This window comes from Caretta caretta, chromosome 17, assembly GCF_965140235.1.
Source record: "Caretta caretta isolate rCarCar2 chromosome 17, rCarCar1.hap1, whole genome shotgun sequence".
NCBI classification, from domain to species: domain Eukaryota; kingdom Metazoa; phylum Chordata; order Testudines; family Cheloniidae; genus Caretta; species Caretta caretta.
The window spans coordinates 10,386,549-10,411,902 of record NC_134222.1 but is presented as its reverse complement, the minus strand read 5'-3'; the positions used below and the strand labels follow the sequence as shown (position 1 = coordinate 10,411,902).

At 44.8% G+C, this 25,354-nt stretch overlaps 1 protein-coding gene across 1 annotated transcript in view; it reads left to right on the top strand.

Annotated features, from left to right (window-relative positions):
- MNT (MAX network transcriptional repressor) overlaps window positions 1-25,354 on the top strand; it is a 69,077-nt gene that overhangs the window by 41,370 nt on the left and 2,353 nt on the right. The window contains exon 5 of the mRNA XM_048823792.2: window positions 23,550-23,742. Coding sequence (XP_048679749.2) covers window positions 23,550-23,742 — 193 coding nt within the window. The remainder of the gene's footprint in view (window positions 1-23,549; window positions 23,743-25,354) is intronic.

Genomic DNA, 25,354 nt, shown 5'->3' with positions numbered 1-25,354 from the left:
ACCTAATCAGAGCCTAGATACAGTGGTGCTCTATAAGGCATGTGCAGAGGATCAGAACAAAGCCTGCACACCACTTTACATCCCATGGAAATGCTCAGACTAGTCCTTAAATGGTACATAGTTGTGCACGGGGTGAAATTCACACTGCGTGCCTATGAGCTTGATCCTGCATCATGGAAGTAAATGGAAGTTTTGTCACTGACTTCAGTGAGAGCTGGATCAGGCCCTATGACAGAAAATCCCCCCGTGTTTGACTAACACTGCAAGCCACGTTCATCCCTGCAGTAGTATACACAGTGAACCCCAGTTGCAGCACGTCTAAATTTGCCCGTACCTGTATTGTTCTTCTATAATGAACTGAGCTCATTAAACTCAAGTGCCACAACAGCTGAATTACTGATCAAAATGCCTGAAAACGAGCTTTGGTGTCAAATCCAATAACTACATTTTTTCTTTCTTCACCTTTTGAAAGTACAAACATATCCCCGTTCATTCCTTTTTAATTTATGCTGACTACTAGCGAAATGACCTCTTATAAAACTTACCTGATCAGAGCCTGCGTTCGGAGGGTTCCTCCTTCATGTGCCCTGCATTCACGTGCCAAGTGCTGTCTCTTCATGTTGTTTACCTGACCTGATCCATTGTTTCCATCTCATCTAATTAGCCTGGATTTCACTACACAGAATAAAGGCTTACAGCAGCAACAGGCTGTGCTCATGCATTCGGGTATTTTATAATCTGCAGGTTTCAGAAAGAGAGGAGAAACTTTTTTTTAAAAAAATCACTGATAAATTCACGTGGAGCAGCAGTTTGTAACCCTGTGTTAAAAGTATGATAGAGATAGGAGGTGAGTTATAGGGGCTGATCCTTCACTGGAGTCAATGGGAGTTTTGGGTTTATGAAAAATTTAGGATTTAGCTCCCGTGACCAGCTTCCATCTCATGTAAATCAGCATGGCTTCATTGACTTCAGTGGAGCTATCCCAGTTTACATCCATGGAGCATCTGGGCCCTAGAGTTTAAAGGGCCAATCCCGTGTGAGCTTTCAGTCCATTGGTACTGGGGGCACTCAGCATCTTTCGTGCCTGGGTCCGAAGATGTTCAGATCTGCTCTGCCATTATATTATCCAGAGGTGTTCTACTCTTCTGCCACTGGCTTCAGTGGGAGCAAGTCAAGACCTATGAGAAATCTTGCAATATGATTTTGATTTAAAAATTGTCAGTGTTTGGAGAATCTGCCACGATCCTTGGTAAATTGTTTCAGCGGTTAATTACTCTCACCGTTAAAAATGTACGCCTTATTTCCAGTTTGAATTTGTCTACTTTCAACTTCCTGCCATTGTTACATTTGACAATAGTTGCCTTCCCTTTGAGTAACTCACATATTCATTAACTTGAAGAAACGTAGGATTTCCATACTGCATCGGACAGCTGGTACATCTGATCTGGCATCCTAGCTTGAGCGGTGGCCAATGCCTGACTGGGTCCAAAAGCAGCCACGGAACAATGAAACGTTCCATTCCACACATACAGCAGCCCTTGCCCGTTGTGGAGCTCTTGACATGATGGAAGATTCCTTCCGGAGGTCTGCAGCAGCCAGCGGATGACTTTCCGTTAGCATGTCTGACTGCAAAAGATAGTATGATCTGTAGCGTAACATGACCCTGCTCTTTTAAAAAAAAGATCCAGCCTGCTGTTTGTCTCCTGTTGGATGGATGGTTGATGTGTACTTTAGCTTAACCGTGGGAGATGGAGGTGCTCCGACGCACACGAGTTCACAGAATGGAAACAGAGGTTCTTTTATCTGGTTTAAATGATAAAAAGTCTACACCGAGGTTGTGATGCCTCAGATGTGACCTGCCATTGTTCCAGGCTGCAGATTTTTATTATTGCTGTTTATTTCCAGCTTGTTTCAGATAGCATGCACCCTGTGCTTGGGGCTGTACAAACACAAAGGAAGGTGCAATCCCTGCTCCAAAGTTCTTTCAATCTTAAAACCTGCAGAGAAAGCATAGGGGGAAAGAGAGTGCAAGCAACCAAGATGCTCATTGGCCAGGCCTTGATAACACACAGGCTTTATTTTCTATTAGATATATAGAGGTCACCCCCTCTTGCCAACCTTGTGGTGATTAGGTCGTTAGTTCTTTGCAGGTGTCACATTAGAAGCGGGTCTTCAGGAGGGATTTGAATGCAGAGAGTGGCAATGGACATGCAGACTCTTCAGTGGTCCAGCAGAGTCACTGTTTTGTTTCTTTTTTTGTTGGGGGGGGGGTTTATGTTTCTCAGGAGAGTCTGGTTGTGTAAAGTTGGGCAGCAGGTTACAGAGTCTTTCGCTCCTGGGTGAACAGTTTTGAATCTCTCTCAGCTCCGCAGTGATCGTCTGCTGGTTTTGTTTTGGTGGCCATGGGGAAATGAGATTGGTGGTGCCAGGCCAGCAACCGGGGGGCTGGGATCTAAAGAACGCTCCCATGGGTAGATCTAGGTGACCCCTTGCTGGCAATCTCAGCAGACAGAACAAGGATCAAATGGACCATGGAGACTGAGCTAGCCTCTCTTGGTCTATTGTCAGCTTTCTGGGGCAGGCAGAAAGTTCTGTGTGTGCACAGCACCTCGCACAGTAGGGTCAGGGTCCGTGATTCATGCTCAGAGGCGCTGTGTTAGTAATACTAGTAGAAGTGGTCCCTTCAGGTCAGGATGGAGGCTCATTAGCGGGGCTGAGTGGAGGAAGCTTGCCTTGCTTGTGCGCTACCTTTTCTGTGTCTAGAGAAAGGACTTTGGTGCCCAGGGCTGTCGTTGGAGGAGGTGGCCTTCCATTAGTGCCCACCAACCCCCAGGGTTTACATAGGCCATCACCTTCCATTAGGACTCACTCACAAGTAAAATACTATTGTTAGCCTTTGCTTTTGAATCTTAGATTTCCCATTACAACTCCGTGACATGAGACTAACCTTGGCCACACGGAGACTAAAACAGCCACTACGGTTCTTGGAGTCACCGAAGTGTCATGAGAGTGGCAGTTTGTTGAAACAATGTTTAATGTGTTATGTGATATAATTACACTTTGGAAACTCCGGAACAGGGCTCTGGCTCATACAGCATTTTGACCCCCTCTCCTCGTTTACATAAGCGACGTGGTGTTCTGGAGATGACACTTTTCACTAATTGAGTGCGCAGATTAAGGTCACTGCCCAAACAGATCTCTTGTTTCCTTAAATAGCTTGGTACAGATCACAAATCTTCTGGTGACTGCTGATGTTAACAAACAAGTGGAGGAAGGAATAACTGCCGGGGAGGGCTGCTACCGAACAAGTGTCCAAGTCAAGTGCTTCTCTGCCATAGCTTTTTCCAGTATGGGACCGAATGGAATGGCCATTGTCCACTTTCTGATGGGGTAGTAAGTATGACTCTTCACGTGGGATCTGTTCCATACCTGGAGTCTCAGTGAACGAGTTCAGTTTCAGTTTTACACTGCACGTATTGTACTTACATACTTGTGTGTACAGAACGCATGTACCCAGACATGCCAAATTAATCCCAGATAAACTGTCTAAACATTCACATCACATGCATTTTAAAAGTCAGCCTTTGGGATTTTACAGGTGCAATGCTACAGGCGTGAGTTACAACCTTTCCCAGATCCATTGTTCACCTTCCTTCTAATGCCTTGTTCCAGAGAAACAAATGCTTGTGTAAAAAAGATTGCAGTGAAATTTTTCTATGGCTGTTTTTGGACCCGGTTTCATATTTAAAAGAAGAAATGAATCAGTAAGTTTACATCTCTTCTAGGGCTGCCCAAACAGTGCCTTTGGGCTTTCTAGAAAGTCAGGGCAAGTGCAACCGCTTTTCTCTTGTAATTCCTGTTTCTGGGGGGAATGCATTGCGTAATGGTTAGAGAAGGAGGCAGTGTGGATTATATCTCATTTTGGCGAAGTCACTTGGCTGTTTCACTGTTTCCGTGTCTTTAATATGGGGCTAATAATACATACCCATTTCTATCAAGGGCTTTGAGATCCTCTGATGAAAGGTTCTATAGAAAGTAAAAATATTATTTTTGTATTATTATCCTAAAGGGATTCCTGTGTCCTTTCCACCTGGGGCACTGTTAAAAATCTGCACCAGTCATTAAAAGAAGGAAGGAGAAGGGAAAAAAGAGATTTGTGGAGGAGAAGCAAATGGGAACATCATCTCTTTCTCCTACTTTTCAGTTAAATTTCTAACAAGGCTTTCCAGGCACCGATAGAAATTATGGCATGAAATTTCAGAATCCATGGTGCTAGAGTCAGCCCACCCAGAGAGCAATGGTTCCGTCTGTCTTTCTACCCCCCAAACCACCACAGGAACAGGCCACCGTAGGAAGCCCTGTGTTGGTGCCATCAGCGGGGTCTTCTGAGACAGACTGAATATTTGCATCCTAACTCCAAAGCCCCATGGCACAGAACTGCAGGGTATTTAAGGCCCTTTTTCATATATGTAAAGTGTGTGTGCATTGCAAAGAGAGTTTGTGATGACAGATCATATGATGTACTTATACAGCTTTATATATATACACACACACAACTATATATGTACCTTATGTATATATCTATAATTGTGTGTATATATATCTAATTTATATTACTGTGTTGAATAAACTCTTTATATAACCCAATTTGTGTCACCGGAAATTCGCAAGGCATTTATACCCTTGTAAATTGCAGTTAATTAGATGTTAATCTATTAAAATACTAACAGACAAAACAACAATTATTGCCTATTGCATTGCACCAGAGTGATACAGAGCTTAATCCTTGTTATTCAATGGGCTGTCGTCACAGATGTGAATTGCAATATTCACTGGACATGATTAATAAATTTCAAAATAATAAAGGAGAGGGATTCTGCAACTTTTAAATGACCACCAGCAGAAAGCTCTAGAGATGTGCGACCCTCCCCTCGCCCGGTGCCATGCTAATATTGATGTTATGTACTGACCCCGATATAACGTATTTTGGAGGAAATGGAAATATGGGCAGGATTTAGAGAGACTCTTGCCACTTGAAATCTTGTAGTTTTCCAAAGATGAGCTAAATGTAGGTTGTGGTTCTACACCTGACCCTGATTCCCCTGCCAGCTTTTGAGGCCTCTGCAGCACGCTCCTCTGTTTTATAGTCATGTTTTTTTCTCTCCCCTGTTGCTATGGGAAAGATCCACACAAACAACAGGGGGAAACGGGCTTGCCTTCTTGAGGAAAAAAATGAAACTGTTTATGCAGTTTGGGGAAATAACACTTTTCTTTGCTCTCTTTCAGTTACAGTGATCCTGCGTGTCACCTGTAACACTGGTAGGATTAAAAAATTCAGACAGAAGTTTGATTAAGTTGAGAGCGGCCGTTTAAATCTTGGCATTGGATTATTCTTTTTCCTCATAACAATACTATGCCCCTGAAAGGTAATCCAGGGGCGGGCAATATACAGCCCCTGGTGAAAACATGGCATACAGAGTTCCAAGCGCAGCTTGCCAATGCTAATAGTGAGGGCATCCTGCAGAGACGACAGCTTCCCTCATGCCATGATCCATCTTGATCCAAACAGCTGGGCTGCTCAGCTCACGAGAAAGTGCAGCGTCCTGCACCTCAGCTTGAAAAAGGAAGCAGATGCCATCTGACTTATTATTTTATACAAGTTAGGTGCCCTCTGTTGAGCAGCATTTTGACTCCCTTGATATAGTTCCGTCTTGGGGATCCAGTTCCTAACATTTAAGCTCTGCTGTCCTTGTGGTGTCACCTGGATCCTCCGTTAGTCGTAGAAAGCCTGGCCTTTACTTTGCTCATCTCCCCAAAAGCCAGAGAATGGAAAGTGCCATTTAAAAAAAAAAAAAAAAAGCATACATTAAATTTTCCAGACAAAACTCTTCCCCAGCAAAGATGCATCATTTATTTGTGTCTAACTCCTGTGTTTCTAGGTAACTGACATATTCTTGTTAATCCTAGTGCACTGTCCTTAATTAGGTGACCCAGCACCCTCAGAAGGTCTGGCTGTCAGCTGCTGTTAAGAGATTAGTCACTAGGACGCTCTGGAATTGATCACTGCAACACTGTATTTTCCCCTGCAATTTGCTACACTGGGAGACAAAGGAATCTGCTGGATCTTATTCTGTATTTTTGTCCCTGATGCTGCAGGGCACAAGAATGATCCTGTGATCTGGGTGCTTTGTTGGGCTCTCTCAGTCAATCTGCACTTTTGATTTTAGGTAAGATTTTCAAGGGCACCCGAGTGATTTAGGAGCCTAAGTTCTGTTGAGTTGGTGTGGGACTGAGGCTTATAAATTTCTGAGGTCATGTCTACACCACAAACTGTGGTTGACGCAAGTTACATTAGCATACAGCTGCCAGAATTCGTGTATCACTCGGGTGCATGCACACTTGGCTGCTTGTGTCAGCACTGCGTGTGCTCACCAGGAGTGCTTGTGTCATTGGAAAGTTACGTTTGAAAGTGGCTCCTAAGTCACTTAGGTGCTTTTTGAAATTTTACCCTTTGTTTTCTCTTCCCCCCTTCTCCCTCGCATCATTGTAGTTGCTAAAAAAAACTGTCCGCTTGCATTATGGAATCACAGGAAAACATTTTAGGTACACAAAGGTCAGTGAAAACGATAGTAAAGCAAGAAACCATAACCTGCGATGCTACTGTGCACATAAAAACTTAGTTCCATTATTCTTAAGCACTGACATTAGCTTTATCCTCAGAAAAATGTGATTTTTTTCAACTTATTCTACACTTAAATAATGCTTTAATAGTACATTCAGAGGAGAAGCTGCAGAATGCTGATCAGCTAAGAATTATGAAAACTTTCATAATAGGAATGAGCCATAAATAAAACAGAATTTTAATTAAAATATTCTATGGGAAATTCTCTGCAGGGCTTTGCTCCTTAGACTAAAGATACTATATATATTGTGATTCAGGATTCATTATCATCAGTAGTTTTGTGCCTCTCTGCCACCTTCCACTTGAAAATCTAAGAGTGCTTTACGTACTATGGATTAAGTCTCACCTCATTTTCCTCAATTTACAGATAGGGAAACTGAGGCATAGACATTGCATGACTTGGTCCATCACCCACTGAGTCATTGACTGAGCTGGGAATAGAACCCAGGTTTCCTGAATCCCATTTCCATGCTTTACACATGGTAGCATTTAAATTGAAGCAATGCTTGGGCATTGCTTTTGCTCACAACGCCTGGGATGGCCTTGCCTCACTCTTCGAGCAGAACGAGATGACTCAGAGTCCAACTTCCCGTATTCTCAGTCATTTGCAAACACAAAGGCAAGCCCATACACTCTAGAGGCTATCTTTGCTCCATATTTCTTCGCCCTGGGTGTACTAATTTGAATCCCTGTGGGAGGCACCTCCTTCTGTTTGTTTTTGTTTCCCCCATGACGTGTACTAGCATCAGCCATCATCTGACTTTTTGGCATCTTCTGCACTTTCTCTCCCTGTGCTGTGGTTTTCTTTCATCAAGCCAGTTTTATTCTCTGTCTCACCGGGACAATCTCAACTGCTTTACTTCTTCTCCACAGATTCCCTGGCATGGACCAAATTGCTCAGAGCTCTAGTACAGAGGACACGAACTGTGGGCTGTTTGTCTTTATTTTGTTGGTAGTAGGGGCGAGTAGTCCAATATTGCTACTCAAGGTAGGGCTGGCCCCGTTGTGAGTTACCTTGTTTGCTTTCTGTTCCGGGAGAGGAGGAAAGTTCCTGATGGGATCAACTCTGCCTGTGGTAGAAGTGTCTCCTGCTACAATTATATTATGCAAGTAGGGAGAGGAGTGAAACAGCTAATGTGTGTTTGTTCCTTTCACCCCATAAACTTCGGTGACGTTCAGGTCTCAGAACCTCATTGTTGGCATTTATCAGTGGGCTGAACCAAAACACCAGATACAGGAACCTAGGAATTGCCAGGCTGAATCAGACTCAAGGTCCAGTGTCAGCACCAGGTGCGTCAGAGAAAGGTGTACGAAACCTGTAGCAGGTAGATGTAGAATAATCTATCCTCACATTATGTCTCATCCTGATGATCTGTAATAGTCAGAGATTAGCTTAAGCGCTGAAGCATGAGGTTTAATATCCCATCCAAAATTTTTGTTACCTGAACATCAGTTTGGCTGTGGGTTTTGCAGGATCCAGCTCTGACAGTGAGAAGAAAGGCTTTTGTTTAGCTGCTTTTTGCTTCTCCTCCCTTGGTGATTCAATCTTTTTCATTCAGTGAACCACGTTGGCCACCAAAGGCAGGCTGGATCCTGGCTCATACAGGTACTGGGGCAGGGACTATCTTTTTGTTACGTATGTGCACAGCTCCTGGCACAATGGGGCTTTGAGTGCAAACACAATCTAAATAATAATAAAAGTTTCCCTTCCCTCACCACTGCTCTCCTCTACGCCCTTGTCCCCTCTAGTTTGGGAAGCACTCTGTATAGATAGATAGGTAGATCTGCTTCATCAAACTAGAAAGAATAGGCGTGACTGTGCCAAAAATGTATTTAATCACCAGCTTGAGTCTCCTTACTGAAGTGGTCCTCTGGCAGCGCTGTTCCTGCAGCAGGGGAGTTGCTCACTTCCTGCAAACACCATGCTGGCTACATATGTGCAATCACACCCTAATATAGCAAACCTCTTTGGTTACCATCCCCATCCAGTGTGTTAAGGGAAAAATAGGTGACAAGGCCACTAACAAATGACAAATTCAGGTCTGTATGCTCCATATATGATCTTGTGTCCCTCTCACCCATAGTCAGACTGCGGCTCATGTAGCCTTCTTGAAAGAATGTGAAAGGTAGCTGGCAGATTGTCTATTTGTATGTAATACAGTAACCCTGCAAGATTCAGGGATTGGTGATAGAGTGAGGGATAGGATGGGATGGCTGACTAGGCTCTGCTTTTGTTGTCTTCCTTTGGCGTACATTTTGTTAAGAACAGAAGAACGGCCATACTGGGTCAGACCAATGGTCCATGTAGCCCAGTATCCTGTCTTTTGACAGTGGCCAATGCCTGGTGCCCCAGAGGGAATGAACAGAACAGGTAATCATCAAGTGATCCATCCCCTGTCACCCATTCCCAGCTTATGTGAATTTTAGTGCTTGTATAAAAAGCTGGCTTGACAGCCCAGGAAACTGAAGTCCCCAAATGGTCAGTGGCAGCACAAGCTTACCCCATCAGGAGCGAGAGGAGCGTTCGGTCTCTGGAGCTCGGTCAGTCCTTGACGTCTCTGCTCAGGCTGCCAACAAGAGTGCTTAATGCTAGTTGTGGTGGTCTGTGTAATCTAGACCCTTATCCTCCAGGAGCAGAAACCATCATAGTCATTCCCCATAGGCCACCAGACAGCCATCAGCTGGCAGTCATGTTCAGTGACTCCCAAATGAAAACTGATCAGCTACCAGAGCCATAGATTTTTTGCCTTTCCTAAGACGTGATGGCATTTTAGCACCCAATCAAAAGCAGGTGGAAACAAATGTAAATCTTCCTATTAACTTTGTTGGCCTTTGGCTCCGGCCCTTAATGATCTCATAATCTGCCTGGGGAGAACGTAGATGCCAGTCTTCACTGAGTCAGAACTGCCTCTGAAACCAGCAAGGAATTTGCAGTGGTACAAATTGCTGGGTGTAGGTCTGTGTGGTTGATTGTAATTGTATGCACGTGCACATGTGTGTGTGTGTATATTTCCCTAAACATTAAAATCTGCAGCAGCAAAGAGGTTACTTGGACAGTTCTTTTTCTTTGCATGATAATGATACTGTGGTGCAGAGACATGTATTTTCCTTTCTGTAGCAGGAGGCTAAAGAAGTAGGAACTTTCACTGCTGCCACGGCAAGATTTCATCTGTAAAAGCTAGCTGAATGAAACAGTTGCTATAGAAACCCTAGTTTTTGTTCCCTTGGAAACCAGCTGGGGATTTCACACATGCAGAGTATTAAATACAACTCGTACCTCTGCTGCTGGGCCTGATCATGCCAAGTACTGAGCGCTGTACCGTGCAGTCCCGGGGACTTCATTGACTATCGGGTCTGAGTCTGCTCCTGTTGACGTCAGTGGGCATTGGGCCATTGACTTCAGTAATAGCAGTAGGCCCGTTGTGTGAGGACTAAGGACATGATATTATAACCCTGGACTCAGATAATTAGTCTTTATTAATGTCAGCCACACCAGTTAGGTAAAGGCAGCAACTAGTGTGACCGAGGACTTAGAGAACAAGCCCTTAGTTTCCATGCTCTTCTTACTCAGGTAAAATCCCACCCTATGGAGAAGTCCTGTAGAGACAGCGGTTCTCAACCAACGGTCTGGGGCCCCCTTGGGGGTCATGAGCAGGTTTCAGGGGGTCTGCCAAGCAGCACCAGTGTTAGACTCGCTTGCGGCTCAGGGCCGAAAGCTGAAACCTCACTGCATAGAGCTGAAGCCCGGGGCCTGGAACCCCGCCACCTGGGGCTGAAGCCAAATCCTGAGCAATGTATCTCTGTGGGGGCCCCTGGGGCATGGGGCCCCAGGCAGTTGCCCTAGCTTTTCTATGCAGAAAACCAGCACGGGGGGTTATAGCATGTTGGGGGTGGGGGCTCAGAATGAAAAGGGTTGAGAACCCCTGCTGTAGAATGTAGTAGGAGTGATTGGTATAGAATTTAACAGAGAATTTAGCAAGATTCAGAGAGATTAGGCATTTGTATGGATAACAAAAATATTCACTTGTTATATTAATTCTGAAATATTGCAAAAATATAAAACCTCATGCTCTTAATCCCTAGAGTTAGGCTTGTGGGGGACCTATTATCAAACTGCTTCCTACAGGGTAGGTTTTTTGCACCGTCACCTGAAGCATCTGGTTCTGGCCACTGTTGTCAGACTGGAATTGCTTCCAGTTCCTATGAGAAAGAGATTTTCTTTCTGTTGGCTTTTGGTTATTTTCAATCATCCTATCAAATTCTACAGCAGGGATAGAAGTCTCTTTTCAGTGCTGCGTGGTTCCAAAGAAACCTACAGAATTGATCATTTTCTGTTAAACGGTGTAGCAATTTGCCATATAGGGTTGATTTCACCGGGGAGTTTCTTTGAGTAAAAACCGAGTAAGAAAGTCACGTTCTGGCATGGTGGCACAACTCTCATTAGTAAGGACTGCAAAATCAGGCTCTAAATTAAGAGTCATTTCACGATCACGCTGCTGATGAGGCCTTCTGATTCGTCTGATGCCTAGTAATGTAGGACAGCAGCTAAAACGTGCTCTTGGAAAAGCTCGTGCTGGAAGTGTGTTTGTAAATTGCTAATATAATGTATGTAAGGGAAGCATGTTATTGACACCTTTTAAACTTCCTGGATGCCAAGTACACGGCTAGTATTACTCTGGAGGTGAAACGCAGAGGAAGTGTCAGGGCCTTATTTTCATCCGGACATAAGAAAGTGAATCACAGCTAGCTACAAAATGGAAATATTTGTAAAGTGACAAAAGGCTGTTGCTGTGTATTGACAAGAGCAGTTTGTTTCTGGGTTTTTTACCAAATGATGGCTGGCCAGAGGCCCACAAGGACCCAGTGGCGTAGCTAGGTGTGGAAATTCGGGTGGGCCCCGCCTTTCAGGTGGACGGGCAATGACAGACAGTGCTAGCTCACCGTCTCCCCCGACGCCACGCCCTCTGCCTAGCCCTGGTGCCCCCAGACACAGGGCTTCACCTGCTGAGCTGGGCACGCGCATGGGGCGGCTCAGAAAATGGCAAGGCAGAAAGCCGTAGCTTTCTGAAGGGCGGGCGCATAGCTCCGTCCTGGATTTTGGGTGCCCGAATGACGCTCTGGGCCACTGTAGCAGCACTGTACCCCTGCTCAGATTTGAGTGGGCCTGGATGCTAAGTGGGTGGGCCACACCCCTGCAAGGACCATGTTAGCAGCCTTGAAACACTGAGAAGAAGGAACACGAAAGGGCAATACATTACAACTGGTGTCGCAGTGTGTATTTGCTGCTGTGAATGTTGTGCTTTTTTGGTTTAATAATCCATTTGGGGGAAGGCTGCCCTGAACCTGCCTGTTGCATGTCAAGGAAGAAAATCTGATTCTTGTAGGGCATGAAAACCCACAGACACGTTCAGGTTCTAATTTGGTGGACGTCCATTTAAACAAAATACAAAAGGGTCTAATTCTCCTTGTGCGTTGCGTCGTCATTTACAGCTGTGCACAGTGGCTGTAATGTGCTACCAAATCAGGATTCTCCGCTGATACCGGCTGTAGCGTTTTACACTCTCTTTGCACAGGTGTAAATGATGGCAGGATGCAGCAGAGAGTAATCCCAAAGAGTTAGGAGCCAATTGTTCCAGCCCTTTGTCACACAGATCCAGCAAAACACTTACACACATGCCGAACTTCAAGTATATAAGTGTCCCAATGGGACTACTCATCCACAAAGTTAAGCATGCACTTAAATGCATTACTGTATCAGGGCCTAGCGTGCATATCTCGTTCTGAATACAACCTTGCTCTCCAAAAAGAATGTTAATATCTTTTTTACCTTGTGGGGGATGGAAAAAGCTTCTGCCCCCAGAGGAATTCAGGCTCCTACTGCCCTGTTCATGTGTGTCATTGCACAGCTTCTGCTCTCTGTTAACTTCTTATGCAGCTTAGGGTTTAATTTAGCAGCTGTGGAGGTTCTCAGTGAAATTGGCTCCACCGTTTCTCATCAGAGCCACCAGCCCACATGCAAAAATCCGCAAATGTCAAAAGGCGTGGATGCTTTTTGGTAAACAACATGAAAATCCTGGAATCTGTGACTCCCACAGCAGCAGTGTTGGGGCCAGGGTCTGTTATCTCCATCAGTGCGGTACTGTGGTTGAGATTTTTGTATGCACAAAAGTCAAGAAATTCAAAGTTATGGTTGTCACAGCAACCCCTTAACACTGTAGAGTAACAGTTGCCTTGGCAACCAGTCCTTTCAATTTCCTGACATGTTGGGCGGGGGGGAATTGCAGTCATGATTTTGCATGAACATAAGGACAGGGAAATTCTTTGCTTAGAAAACAGAAGCCTCCAGAGGTGGTGCATTTGTGGAGCTGGCTAAAATCAGATTGCACCCTGTGGTACTGTCAGGCTTCTTCACATCCAATCTCACCTACTGCTAGGCTCTCACTACCCTACTGAGTGTGCAAATATAAAACTGTTAACATGGGTGTCCAGGATAAAAATAACCCCCACCAAACATACTGGTGCCTTCTTCTAGGTAGCATGATCTGGTTGCAGCTTTCCTTTGAGGTACAGAACCTCTGAACCACACATTTTGAGTTGAACATGAGCTCTGAGAAGTGCTTGTTTGAATACAGCGATGCTAACAATCACCTCCAAACCAGAGTCACCCTCCCAAACAGCCAATAAAATCTCAGTCTGCACTTCCTCCAAGTTAGCTCACCCAATCATGTGTCCATCGCTTAGAATGGCCAGAATAACAGTAGCCCCTTGGGTTGCTACTAACAGATTTTGCTGTAGGATAGTATTGATTGCCTGTGCAATAGTTTAAACTTCCAACATAAATTGATCCTCCCAACAGTCTCTGAGGCAGGGAAGGATCCATTTTTCAGGTAGAGAAACAGAGTACCAAACAAATATTTAAGTGATTTGCCCAAGGCCAAGAGAAGGAATCAGTGGCTGAACCAGGATTAAGTTTAGGATTTTTTGGCTGTGAATTGCATGCTTAACCCACTAATCCCTGGTGCTTTCTCTGACAAACATAAATGCATGAAGTGGCATGGCAGGATAGCTGTCCAGGGTGTATGATGAGTCTGGAGCAGTCAATGTAAAGCTCTAGCTAGTCGGATTTAACTGGCTTACACTATTTGAATACACAGATGTCCAGGTACATATAGTTGAAGTATTTCAGTGCATTCATTTGAATAAATTAGTTGGATGTTGGATGCTGCATGTGTTCTGTGATGCAAGCTTTGAACACTTACAACTTTCCTCGGAGGTGTGCAAGGTTTTCGTCCTCACCAAAGCCTAAGCGCTGCGACTTTGAAGTTAGTCTAAGCATGAAAACCACATGTGGGCAATTGGATATCTGGTGAAAAACACTTCGTTCTTTTATTTTTTCATGCTTCAGTAGCTCAAAGTCAGTAGCTCAAAGTCAGTCAAATTAATTTAAGTGAAAATCTCCATTACCTCTCTCCCAATATTCACCAGGAGAAATTCTAGCCAAAAGGATCTTTTTTGGGTGGAAAATGATGAAACCTGAAAAAGCAGGGCATTCTAATAAAAATGCCTAAGTATAATGTCAGTCTTGCAATGATATAATACAAGCCTTTGTTTTTTTAACACTGACAAAGTGATCACTGACCTTGGACTCTTGCAGTACCATCACAATTGTCCTTGATCATGTATCATCTCTGTAAGTGCTTGTTCTGTCACTCTGGAGGAGGGGAGTGCTACAGATGAAAAATGAATCTCCTGATGATCTAGTGCAGTTGGGGTCTTTTTGAGCTTCTTGGTAGATGGAAAGAATTCTTGGCTAACTGAGTAGTTGAGAGTTTGGTGTTTTTAAATTCTCTATATTGGTGTTTCAAATCAGCCTGCTCTCAGAGGTTTCTGTCCTATATGTACTGCTGTTTTAAAACACCAGAACTCCTTGTGTCCTAGTGATTAGTTTCCCACACTGCCATGCAAGCTACCTGCGTTTGATTTCCATTCATGGTTTCTCACTCCTTTAGTGCATTCTCTCCTTATGGAGGAGTGACTGCCTCTGTGTTGCTCAGCAACGAATTACTGGAGATATAGATGGGCTTCCTTCCAGTCCTCTGCTGGAGGGATGGTGCTGGACAATAGAAAGGTGTTCAGAGGACAATCAAAGGAAAAATCAACTATATACCATCTGCCAGATCATCCCTTGCTCAGTAAAAGGGCCAGGGAAGATATCACTATATGGTTCTTCTTGTGGAGAAGCTGGTTCTTCTTTCCAAGCTGCTTCTTGGGAGAATCAGTCAGAGTCCAGCTGTCTATAACATTTAATGGCTGATCTGTGGTTTTAAATCCCCACACACACACTCCCATACACACCCCTATGCTCTTAAAATAAGACAATACTCATTGGTTTCAGAAAGCTTGAGAACAAAACACACACACACACACAGCTACTTCCCAGTTTCCCTTTAAATTGGAAGCCATCTACCAGGGGAGAAAGAGAGAGATGGAGCTGTGGTCTGAGCACAGGACTGGGAGACTGGACTCTGGAATTCTAATCGCAGCTCTGACGCTGTCACTTAGCCTCTTTGCCTCAGTTTCCCCATCTATAAAATGAGAATAATAATACTAATGAACTACCTTACAGGAGCTTGGGGAGGATTCAACAGTTAATACTTTGTAGAGCATTTGGAGGAGGCAGAGTACTGTGCTGAGTATTATTATTAGGTATGTTTGTGAGCTCATGCGCTGAGTGGTACAAAAGTTCCTTTGTTACTGTATTTCAGTCCATACACAAACTGAAACCCTACATGTTTTGCTGAGGGGAGAAGAACTGCAGAGGGCAAACAGTCTCCTGTGAACACAGGCAAAGCCATTATCTGGTGAGAGGGGATCAGATGAAACTGTGCAAAGTGTTGCACGTAAAGCACGTCTCTACTTCAGGACAGGAAGCGCCTAATGGGACCATATCCTGATGGAAACAGCAAGGCAGCCTGGAAGGAGGAAGTGTTCCTTTGTAAAAGACGTTGCTCTAAGCAAAGGATTTGAACATTCAGGTTCTGAGACCCCGGGCCAAACGTGGGGAACATGCATCTCTCCATAACTTGGCAGACAATTTAATCTTCATCCCAGTTATGAGCCCCTGAAAACTCCTTACTCCCCAAGTCTTAGCTTTGTCTTCTCTGACAGTTTCCATTAGGAGTGACAGCTAGGGAAAGTGGGTCAGATTGCAGTTAAAAACCTGCCGTTGTCCCAGATACACGTGCAGCCGCTTTAACAAAATATCAGACCTAGAAAAAGAAGAATTCAGTGTATTTGTATTAATTCCTTTATCAAAACATCATTCCTTGTAAATTTCACTCATCATTATCGGTGGTCTGATATTCTTTTCCCTGCTCAGTCTAGTCTTGTTTTCTAAGTCTGTTGCAGATCCAGCAGACAAGATCAGGTGAGATGGGAGAGTATCTATAATTGGATCCTATTTTTAAAAATTCGCAGTTGCTGTAGGTGATGACTGTTATTTGTGTTGCTGTACCACCTGGAGGCCCATTGTGAGAGGCATGATAATAACAATTCTTCTTTTAGCAACGTTGTGTGCCAGGAGGGCAGTTGGAAGATGCGCTGCATGGCTGAGGGTGCATAGGCAAGAAGATCCAGGAGAGGTGGGGTTTGGATATCACTGTGCCCTTCCAGGTGCATTAGCTGGCAACCCAGTGCAGACCCAGTGAATTCTCAGCTATGGAGAGGCAGATGCTTTGTCTGAAACAACCTCTAGATGATGCTAAAAGAATCAGGATGAAATTCACCTCTGACCTACTTAAGCCCTACTGTGTGGGAGATGCAAGTACAGCAGGATCTTTGCAACCCCTGCATTCTGCAAGCAGGACTCTGCGTCGGCCCCAGTGCCTGGAACGGATAGGGAACACTCTTGAGTCAGCTTTTCACCCCGGGGGGGGAAGGGGCCTTGCTGCAAACTAAAGCCGATTCCGTGCCCTAAGAGCAGAAACTCCTGAGGAGGGAGGGTGTCCGCAGTAACTAGGCTTCCAGCTGGAGGGGAATTCATTGTGATGTACAGGGATCAGCTGGTGCCCAGAGGTTTCATTTCCACCCCCAGCTCTGTCTCTGGTGAATGCAACTCCAGTGCCTGATTTTGGGGCTGGGTGGTGCGAAGCGGGCTGATTTAGTGTTTGTAAAAGGCAAAGAAAGCCTCGGATGGGTGGGACTAAAGCAAAGGGAAAGATCCTGATCATACTGATTTATGAATAAGAACGCCTTGTGTGGCATTAGGCTACCCGGCCATGGTGATTGCGAAATGCATCTTGACATGTGCAGCCTCTCTGGCATGGCTGCTTATCTCAGTGCGCTCCGGAGAGCTTCCTCTTGGAGAGCCCCGCCGTGCATGTACGTGCGTGCACCAGTGTCAGGAGAGCTGTTTGCACAAGCCCTAAAAGGAATGTGTAGCTACAGCAAGTGGCTGTTGTGAGCTGGCACCCGGTCAAGTCATTTCCCAGCAGAGGGAGGGGACTCAGGCTGCTGACATGTGGAGCTCTGCTTCTAAGGGGGGGCGGAGGTGGCGGTGGATGGTTGGAGAAAGGGATGGGCCTGGAGCATTGCCATGCAGACAGCCTGTTTTCCAAGGGGCAGTCCCAGAGCCATGTGAGCTACGGGGGAGTGGATTACTGAGCAAGCATCAGCACGCGATCTCTGACCTCGGCAGCTCAGAGAGTGTCTAGCAATTGTTGCTAGGGGGCCACTTTCCTTTTGGTCATTAAATGTGTGCAGCTAATTAAACCCAAGTAGCTGCGCTGCCTCACCTGGCATCACACTCTTCTGTGGCCGGGATTCTTCGCGTGCAGGAGGGAAGGAAACAAAACCCGAGTCGGGATGCTGGTGACGTACGAGATACGGGTTCAGAGACTGCGGAATGGTTTTCGAAAGCTGCATGGCTCCGTGTTCTCCTTTCACGCCCCACGCCACGTGGAGAATCACGTGGGGATGTCTTTGGAGGGAGATTATGTGTGGAGAGCAGTAGCAGGTCTTGTGTGCGCATATAGGTTTATGAGGATTTTATTGGCAGGCTTTTTCCTTTTCATTTCTCCCTTGCTTACATTGCAAGGCGACGACTCCTACTCAGCTCACATGGGGGCTGTTCCAGTGTAGGAATCTTTTTACAGCTGAGAATGGGAACGTGTGTCTTCCCTCAGTCTTCTCCACTACCTGAGAAATCAGAACACAGCTACCTTGGAAATCGGGACACAGCTACCTTGGATTGTGTTGCATAGTTTTGTAATATACCCGCCACGACCCGATGAGAAGCTGCAGAATAATGGGCTTTAAAATAAACGTATGGATTTTAAGCCACTGCAGCCTTATATGGATTTAAACTAGGTCTCCTGAGATTAGAGATCGGAGCTGTAATACAGTCAAGAGCTCTGACCCCTCTATTCCCCATTTAGAGTAGCCACAGAACATCTGATTTGCCTGCGTTTTATTGTCCCACTGCCTGCCATTGCTGCTATAAGATGTCAGTGATTTCCATTATAGATCTCTGGGATTAGGGGGTATTCTAGTATAATTTGCCCGTTTAAAAAAAAAATTAAAAATTCTCCCCTTGGAGTGAAAATATTAACTTGTAAAAGATTGTTTACATTGGACTAAATCCAGCTGTGGCATAAAGTGAGGGCAACCCCATTTAAGTTAGTTCCCCCCCTTACACCAAGGCTGAATTTGGCCAATTAGTATAAATGAGTTGGGTTCAGTTTTAGGGTTGTTGCTTTGTTTGCTTCAGAGGGGAAAAAAGACACCAGTAATTTCTGTGGTTCACTAATATAATTTTGACTCAGCTTTTCTGTAAGAAGGAAGCAGGAGACACCCCAGTTCATTGTTTTGGTATTTAACAAATTAAGAGCCCCCATCTTAATCCCACTAGAGTCAAGCAAGCACTGAGGGTTTCCCAAATAAGTCTTGAGTCAGCTGACCTTCAGGATTGTTAAAGTGTATGGGGTCATATCCTACTGGGAGACACACTGATAGAACTGGGGTCTAGGTGCCTGTATTCTGAAGATCACAGGGCTGATCCTGCATGAGGAAGATCAGTGGAAGCTTTGCCTTAGACTTCAGCGCATTCTGGATGTGAGTGGAGAGAAACAGCCACGATGAGCTATGTGAAAATCTCTTTGGGTAACATTTTCAAAAGCACCTTTGTGACTTAGACTTCTAAGTTCCTGTCCCTTTTGAAAACGGGATTTCTGCTCCTGGGGCCTTGAAAATGGGACTTGGGCACTTTTGCAGATTTTACTCATTTCCTCTCTTTCGGGCCCATAATCAGGGCTAAAGGCCTCTCCTCATTCACAGCCAGCACTGACGTAGAATGCAGTTGTAATTAGCCACCTAGAACTGGAAGAGTCTTTACCCCATTTGCAGTACCCTGTGCCTCACTGCTGGTTTAAGGCTTCAGAAAATGGAAACATCTGTCAAGATCAGCTTTCTTTCTTTCTTTCTTTCTTTCTTTCTTTCTTTTCTTAAAATTGGTCACTATCTGATGCATTAACTTTACATGTATAGTCCACTGTAATAAAACGAGGTTCCATAGTGTTACTTTGTTTGCTACACCTTTGTGTATCAGGAAGACTGCATTGACATGCATCTTTTTCCTTCTCTGGTGATCAGTATATTGAAGGGTTCCAATACTCTGTTTGTGGGTGCTAGCAGAAAAGGACAGCTTATGTTTTCTTTCTTACGTGACTTCAGTATTCCCCTGTGATGCAAGGTATTGCTGGCTTTTATCCATTTCTCCTCTATTAGTCGCTCTTTTTCAGGTGGTGCTGCTCTTCAGAATGCCCATGTCTCCCTCAGAATAGGAAGCACAATCTGCCATCCTGTTTGGAGATATTTTGGTACATTTATTTTTTGGGCCTGGCATAAAGCCAGAACAAGTGAGCTCGATGGAGGTGTTGGGATAGGGAGTGTTTACTTGCCCGTCCCAAGCCACAGAGCATCCGTGGTATGGTACCACCATGGTAACCCTGTCCGCAGCCACCAGGCTGCCCTTCCCCAGATTTTGGGCAGCAGATCACTGTAGTTACAGATTCACTGGCCACATCCGTTCAGTGGCCAAACCACAGCTCTCAGGGCTCCTCCTTCACAGCAGTGCAAAGAGAGCTATGCCCGTTCCACCTCCTTTGCACCCTTTTCCATAGCCCTGCTTCTGGATTTGATCATGAATCTCTTTAAATAGTTCTAGGAGAGATGAACTGAGGCTGAAATTAGGAACCGAGAGTGACTCCTATTGCTCGGAAGGCAGGTTACAGCACAGAAGAAACAAGGGACTCCCTCAGACTGGGATAGAGGAGGGGAGTGGAAGGAGTATTCAAGCACATGCAGCTGCTTTGGCGGAATGCCCCTACTAGGGCTCTGAACTGGCTGCTTTGCTGCTTCATCAGCTTATGTTTCATACATTTTGTATGTGCTCTGCATCCGTGATTCATTTGCCGATGTCCTTAAGAGAGCCTCTTTGCATGTCAGCATTTGCCACGCACGTACAGTCAGAGTGTTCTGGCATGGAGCTTAGGAAGTCAGCAGGGTGGAAGCACTGTGCTGGGAAGGACCTGACTTTCACATTCCACAGGAATCAGATCCACAGGAATCAGATTCGTTTCTTGGGTCTTAATTTCTGAGTTTTGTTGGGAGGGGGATGTAGAATGAAGTGTCTGGTTTGTTTGAAACAAAAAACACTTAACGAACTTAGACTCGTTCAAGAGGCCGGGTTATATTTGCATAGAGCCAAAGTAGTTTTATGGGAGAAAATATGTATACGGTTATTTTTCTTCTTCTTTCCATTGATAATCATTCCTCCTCTCTTCCCTGCCACAGGCTATGACCCCCACAGATCAAATCTGAGATTTAGATAATGGAGAATGCAAACTGCCCGGAGTTTTCAGCAGCGGTTGTGCCTTGCATTCTAATGGGTTCCAAACTGTGCACATGCAGAATTCACTTAAATGCAGCCATGTTTGGGAGACAGCAACACTCAGATGGGTAAACAAGCCATAGAGCACGTCGGGGAGGGGGAAATGTGGATGTGGGGCAAACCCTTTCTCTTATGAAAAGTGGAGTGGGATCTTTAGTATTCATTGAGACCAGATGTGATCTTGGTTTTCTAAAGGCCTCATCTGAAAGACCCTGTATGGGGTGAACTCCATGGAATCTGAAATATCTGCCTTGGAACGACTGAGTTTATCCTGCGGGGATTTGGATCTGTCATTTTGGGGAGTCTAGGTATTTGAAAACTGAGAGCAGAATTTGAACCACTGTGTCCTTGAAGCAAAGACTTTCCATATGAGACCGCTGCCCGGGCAGGTCAAAGTGTCTGACTGACCCATATATTCCAGTGTCTCTTCTATAATCTGTCTCACCTTGCTGCTGTCATCTCTTCTGTGGACCCATCCAAAGCGGAATATGGACCAGAGAAAGATGGAGTTCCAGAGGGTGTGACTTACACAGCAGAATCAATTTACTTGACAAATCAGGGCTCTGGCTGCAAGTCATTTCACTGTTGAATGCTTAGGACCTGATCCTGAGAGGCACTGAGCACTCAAAACTCCCACTGGAATTAAAGAGAGTTGTAGGTGCTCAGCACTTCTCTGGATCAGAGAGAGCCCATTAGAGAGCCCATTTTTCTACCATTAAACAGGGATGAGTCTCAGGAAGCCTGCTCTGTTACCTAGTTGATTTGGATCACCTACTTGGTACTAGAATCAGCCACTAAGGACTTTTCTCCATCTCTCATGCACAGCATTGCAGAGTTTGCCAGGTGGATTATGGGATTTTTTTCACATTGCTCTGAAGCATTCAGCAGAACCCACTGCCAGAGACATGGTGCTGACCTTGGCAGACTATAAGTTCACTCTAATGTGGCAAATCTTACATTTCTAAGAGCATGGTTTCATGAGCTTTGCAGGCAACTGTTAGTGTTTGTCAAGGAGGGGAGGAAGCAGTATTTAGAAGTTTCTTGCACAATAAATTGTGTTGCGTGCTTCTCCTTATTACATCAACTGGTCCAGTGCCACCTATTCTAGATTGCAATTAACACGATTCCCACAAGTTTTGGTTGACAAATCCAGTAAGTTTTTATGATCTAAACTATATACAGAAACAAAAGCATCACCAAACAAATGGTAGGTGAGATTATTACAATGTGAGCCACAATTTGCCTTGGCTACTGCAACATAGATTATGCTGCTCTGTTAATTGGTGCTGTTGTCCTACGGTAAGGGACCGATCTTGCAAAGTCATGAGTGGTCAATGCATCTCATGACTGGGACCTACATTTTCAGCAGGACTTTCTGTTGAGAACAGTGGTCACTGTGTTTTTCGGTAATGAACGGTCCCTTGCTGGGTATGTAAAGGCTAAGCAGATCATAGCTCCATATAGATATTAAGCTCTGGGTCAAGATTTTCAACAGTGATTAGTTGTTGGGTTTTTGTGTGTGTGTTTTGTGTTCGTTTTTGGTGCCCAACATCAGACAGCTTAAAGGGGTCTGATTTTTAGAGGGGACAGCTCAGCATTTTCTGAGAATCAGGCCCCTTGAAGGCATCTTAGATTGGGCACCCAAAACCTGAAGGACATGAAATCACTAAGTCACTTTTGAAATTCTTGGCCTTAGCCCTATAATTAAATACAGAAGATTTCAGTGATTATAAGGTACACTGCAGAAATATATTCTGCTTAAACAGAAGCAGAAAGAAAGTCAGTGGAAGGATATCTCTCTCTCTCTCTCTCCCCTTCCCTCCTTTTTTTAGGTAAAATCCTCTTGTTGGGGTATTTTTGTTGGTTTGTTGTTCTTGGATTTTTTGGCCTGATTGGTTGATAAGCTTGCTTGTTATAAGTCTTATGGGGTTTTTTTGGTTTGGTTTTTATGGAGGGGGCATGTTAGTAGCTGGGGATGTTAATGATGGGGTGTCGTCCTTGGTATGGTCCAAAACCCTTTTTGAAGAGGAAGGTTTTGCAGGTTTTTCTAAAGACGGTTAGACCCTGGAGTCTCCTGTGTCCTTTGGAAGTTCGTTCCATGGCTGGCTCCTTTCAACCGAGAACGCTTTGTCCCCATGTCTCAGGCACTGCATCATGGGTTTTGTGATCTGCATTGTCCAAGAGAGCCACAACTGCCTTGACAGTTCAGAGATCAAAATTAGGCCTTTAATGTCGCTGAGGGTTATTCCTAGCCTAGTATTTTGTAATTTGAGGGGATGTAGGCCACAGTTGCTGCCGTTTATTTTGATGTAAAGCTATTAAGACTTTCCAAAGGAGAAATAACTATTAAACCACACACACACACACCCCTTATTTACTCAGACCAGTGGCTATACTGGGCTAAATTCAGACCTAATGCAAGCAGGTGCAGTTCTACTGATGTTTATGTAGTTGCATTTACTTATATCTGATTTGATTTTGGCCCATTAATCACTTCATTTCTGGTGCTGTGCTCAGACACTGGGATCAGCACTATTCCTAGTATGGGGGAGATTCCATAGGATTGACCAAGCAGAGCGTTCTGTTTTTTATGGTTGTCACCAGCCCTCTCACTTACTGTGAGGATTAGAAGGTGTAGCCTTGACTGGAAACTAGTGATAAAGTGAAGACAACTGGCAGAAGCTAGGAATGGGCGACAGGGGATGGATCACTTGATGATTACATGTTCTGTTCATTCCCTCTGAAGCACCTGGCATTGGTCACTGTCGGAAGACAGGACACTGGGCTAGATGGACCTTTGGTCTGACCCACTATGTTCGTTCTTATGTTCTAATGACAAAGGCAATGGGCGTGTCCTGGTTACAGTGGGTCACATTTTTATTTGTATTTCTTCCATTGCTTTCTTCATCCTGTCCTTAGACTTTAAAGAGAAAGGAGAAGGAATATGAACACGAGATGGAGCGGTTGGCAAGGGAGAAGATTGCTACCCAGCAGCGACTGGCCGAACTGAAGAACGAATTGAGCCAGTGGATGGACATCCTGGAAATTGACAGGATTATTCGACAGACAGTTCAGCCAGAGGATGACCAGGCATCTACCTCGACTGCATCAGGTACCATTAGCTTATCTGTTATTGCTGTGGCATTGCCAGGTGCTAGTTTGACCTTGAAACCATGTGAAACAACTTGAGTTTCCTCTCAGCTTCATCCCAGACCTATGAATGTGATGGTAAGCGATGGAATCTCCTTTCAGGGTCATTAAGACTTTTGACTAAACCAGCCCATGTTTTGGTTTTGTAACAGAACTTGGAAACGGACAAGTTTCAGCTCCATTTTAGCCTGGTCCACGCTAGCAGAAATATTCTTCTCAGCACAGTTTAACACTGTCAGCCAAATTGCTTTCACAGCCAGGTAGCTGCATCCACACTGCCTTTCTAAGGACCATTGTTGCATCCGACCATGTGAACAATGTTTTCCAAATGCTGCTGGAGGATTCAAATATGGTTGTGGGACGTGTTTATGTGTTACAGAATAGTATGTGTTTGCAAACCCTGCTTATCTAGTTTTAAATTGTGCAAAGTGCACTAGGTATTTCAGGCCTCTCCTGGAGGAATCTGGAGATGGAATTGAATGGGATTTTTTCATGCCCATTAACAGGTGGGTAATCGTACATCCAATGCTGAAATCAGGCTTAAAGCAGAGTGGCCTGGTGATGAGAACACAGAATTGGGAACCAGATGATCTGAGTTCTGGTCACACCAGTTTGGCCCAGGTTTTTGTCCTCCATTTTTGGGGGCCCAGCTTCATAGCCCAGTGCTTGATTTTCAGAGTGCAGAGCACTGGAAGCTCCTGCGGACTTCCTCTGGAGCTGTGGGTGCTTGGCACTTCTGGAAATCAGGCACAAAGTTTCTTGGGTTCGGAATCCGAAATCAGAGAGCACGTATGTAAAAGTTGTCCTCAGCTTGTCACACGGGGCGGGGGGGAATCATTCTTGTCCACCTCCATAGCACGGTGATGGTCTTGCATGAGAGGTTCTGTGTACGTACAAAGTGTTATTATTTGCAAGTGCTGTTTTGCCCACTAAAATCTGCATGTTGGATGTCCTACATTGTGAGACTCAGCTCCCCGCATTCAAAACCCAGTTGTAATGTAAGGCCAGCGCGCATTCCTGCTTGTTAGAACTGAGCGAATAGAAAGCAACAGGTGTATTTGCACTGAAATCTCAGGGTTTCTTCTGCCATGTAGAGAAGAGCCTTTAGAAGGGCACTGAATGGAAGAAGACGTCACCAGTGCTTTTGAACAGTTTAATGAGCCTTACCGTTGTTTGAAAAGGACCCATGATGAAAAGTAAAGGGTTGTTAATGGAGGCAAAACGTTTTCACACACATCTGCCCTGTAACGAGTTTATCAGTAAGATAGACGGGGCCATGCTTTTGGCTTGACTTGTGATCTGCCATATGAAGAATAGACAGTTCAAGGGCACGCTTTGGCCAAGGTTAGCACTCTGTAACTATTTGTATCAGTCCCTTCAAACAGTAATGGAATCCGCTTGTGAAACTACAGGCAGTTGATACAGCAGCAGCTGGACAGGGAAAACCGGAGTTTACCAGTGCTGTCCAGGTTCTTGTACTATGCCCATCACCATGGTGTCTGAGCACCAACAGACTCATAATTTAGGCTGATGGAAATGAGGAACGATATCAGCCATCTGCAGGAAGGATCTCT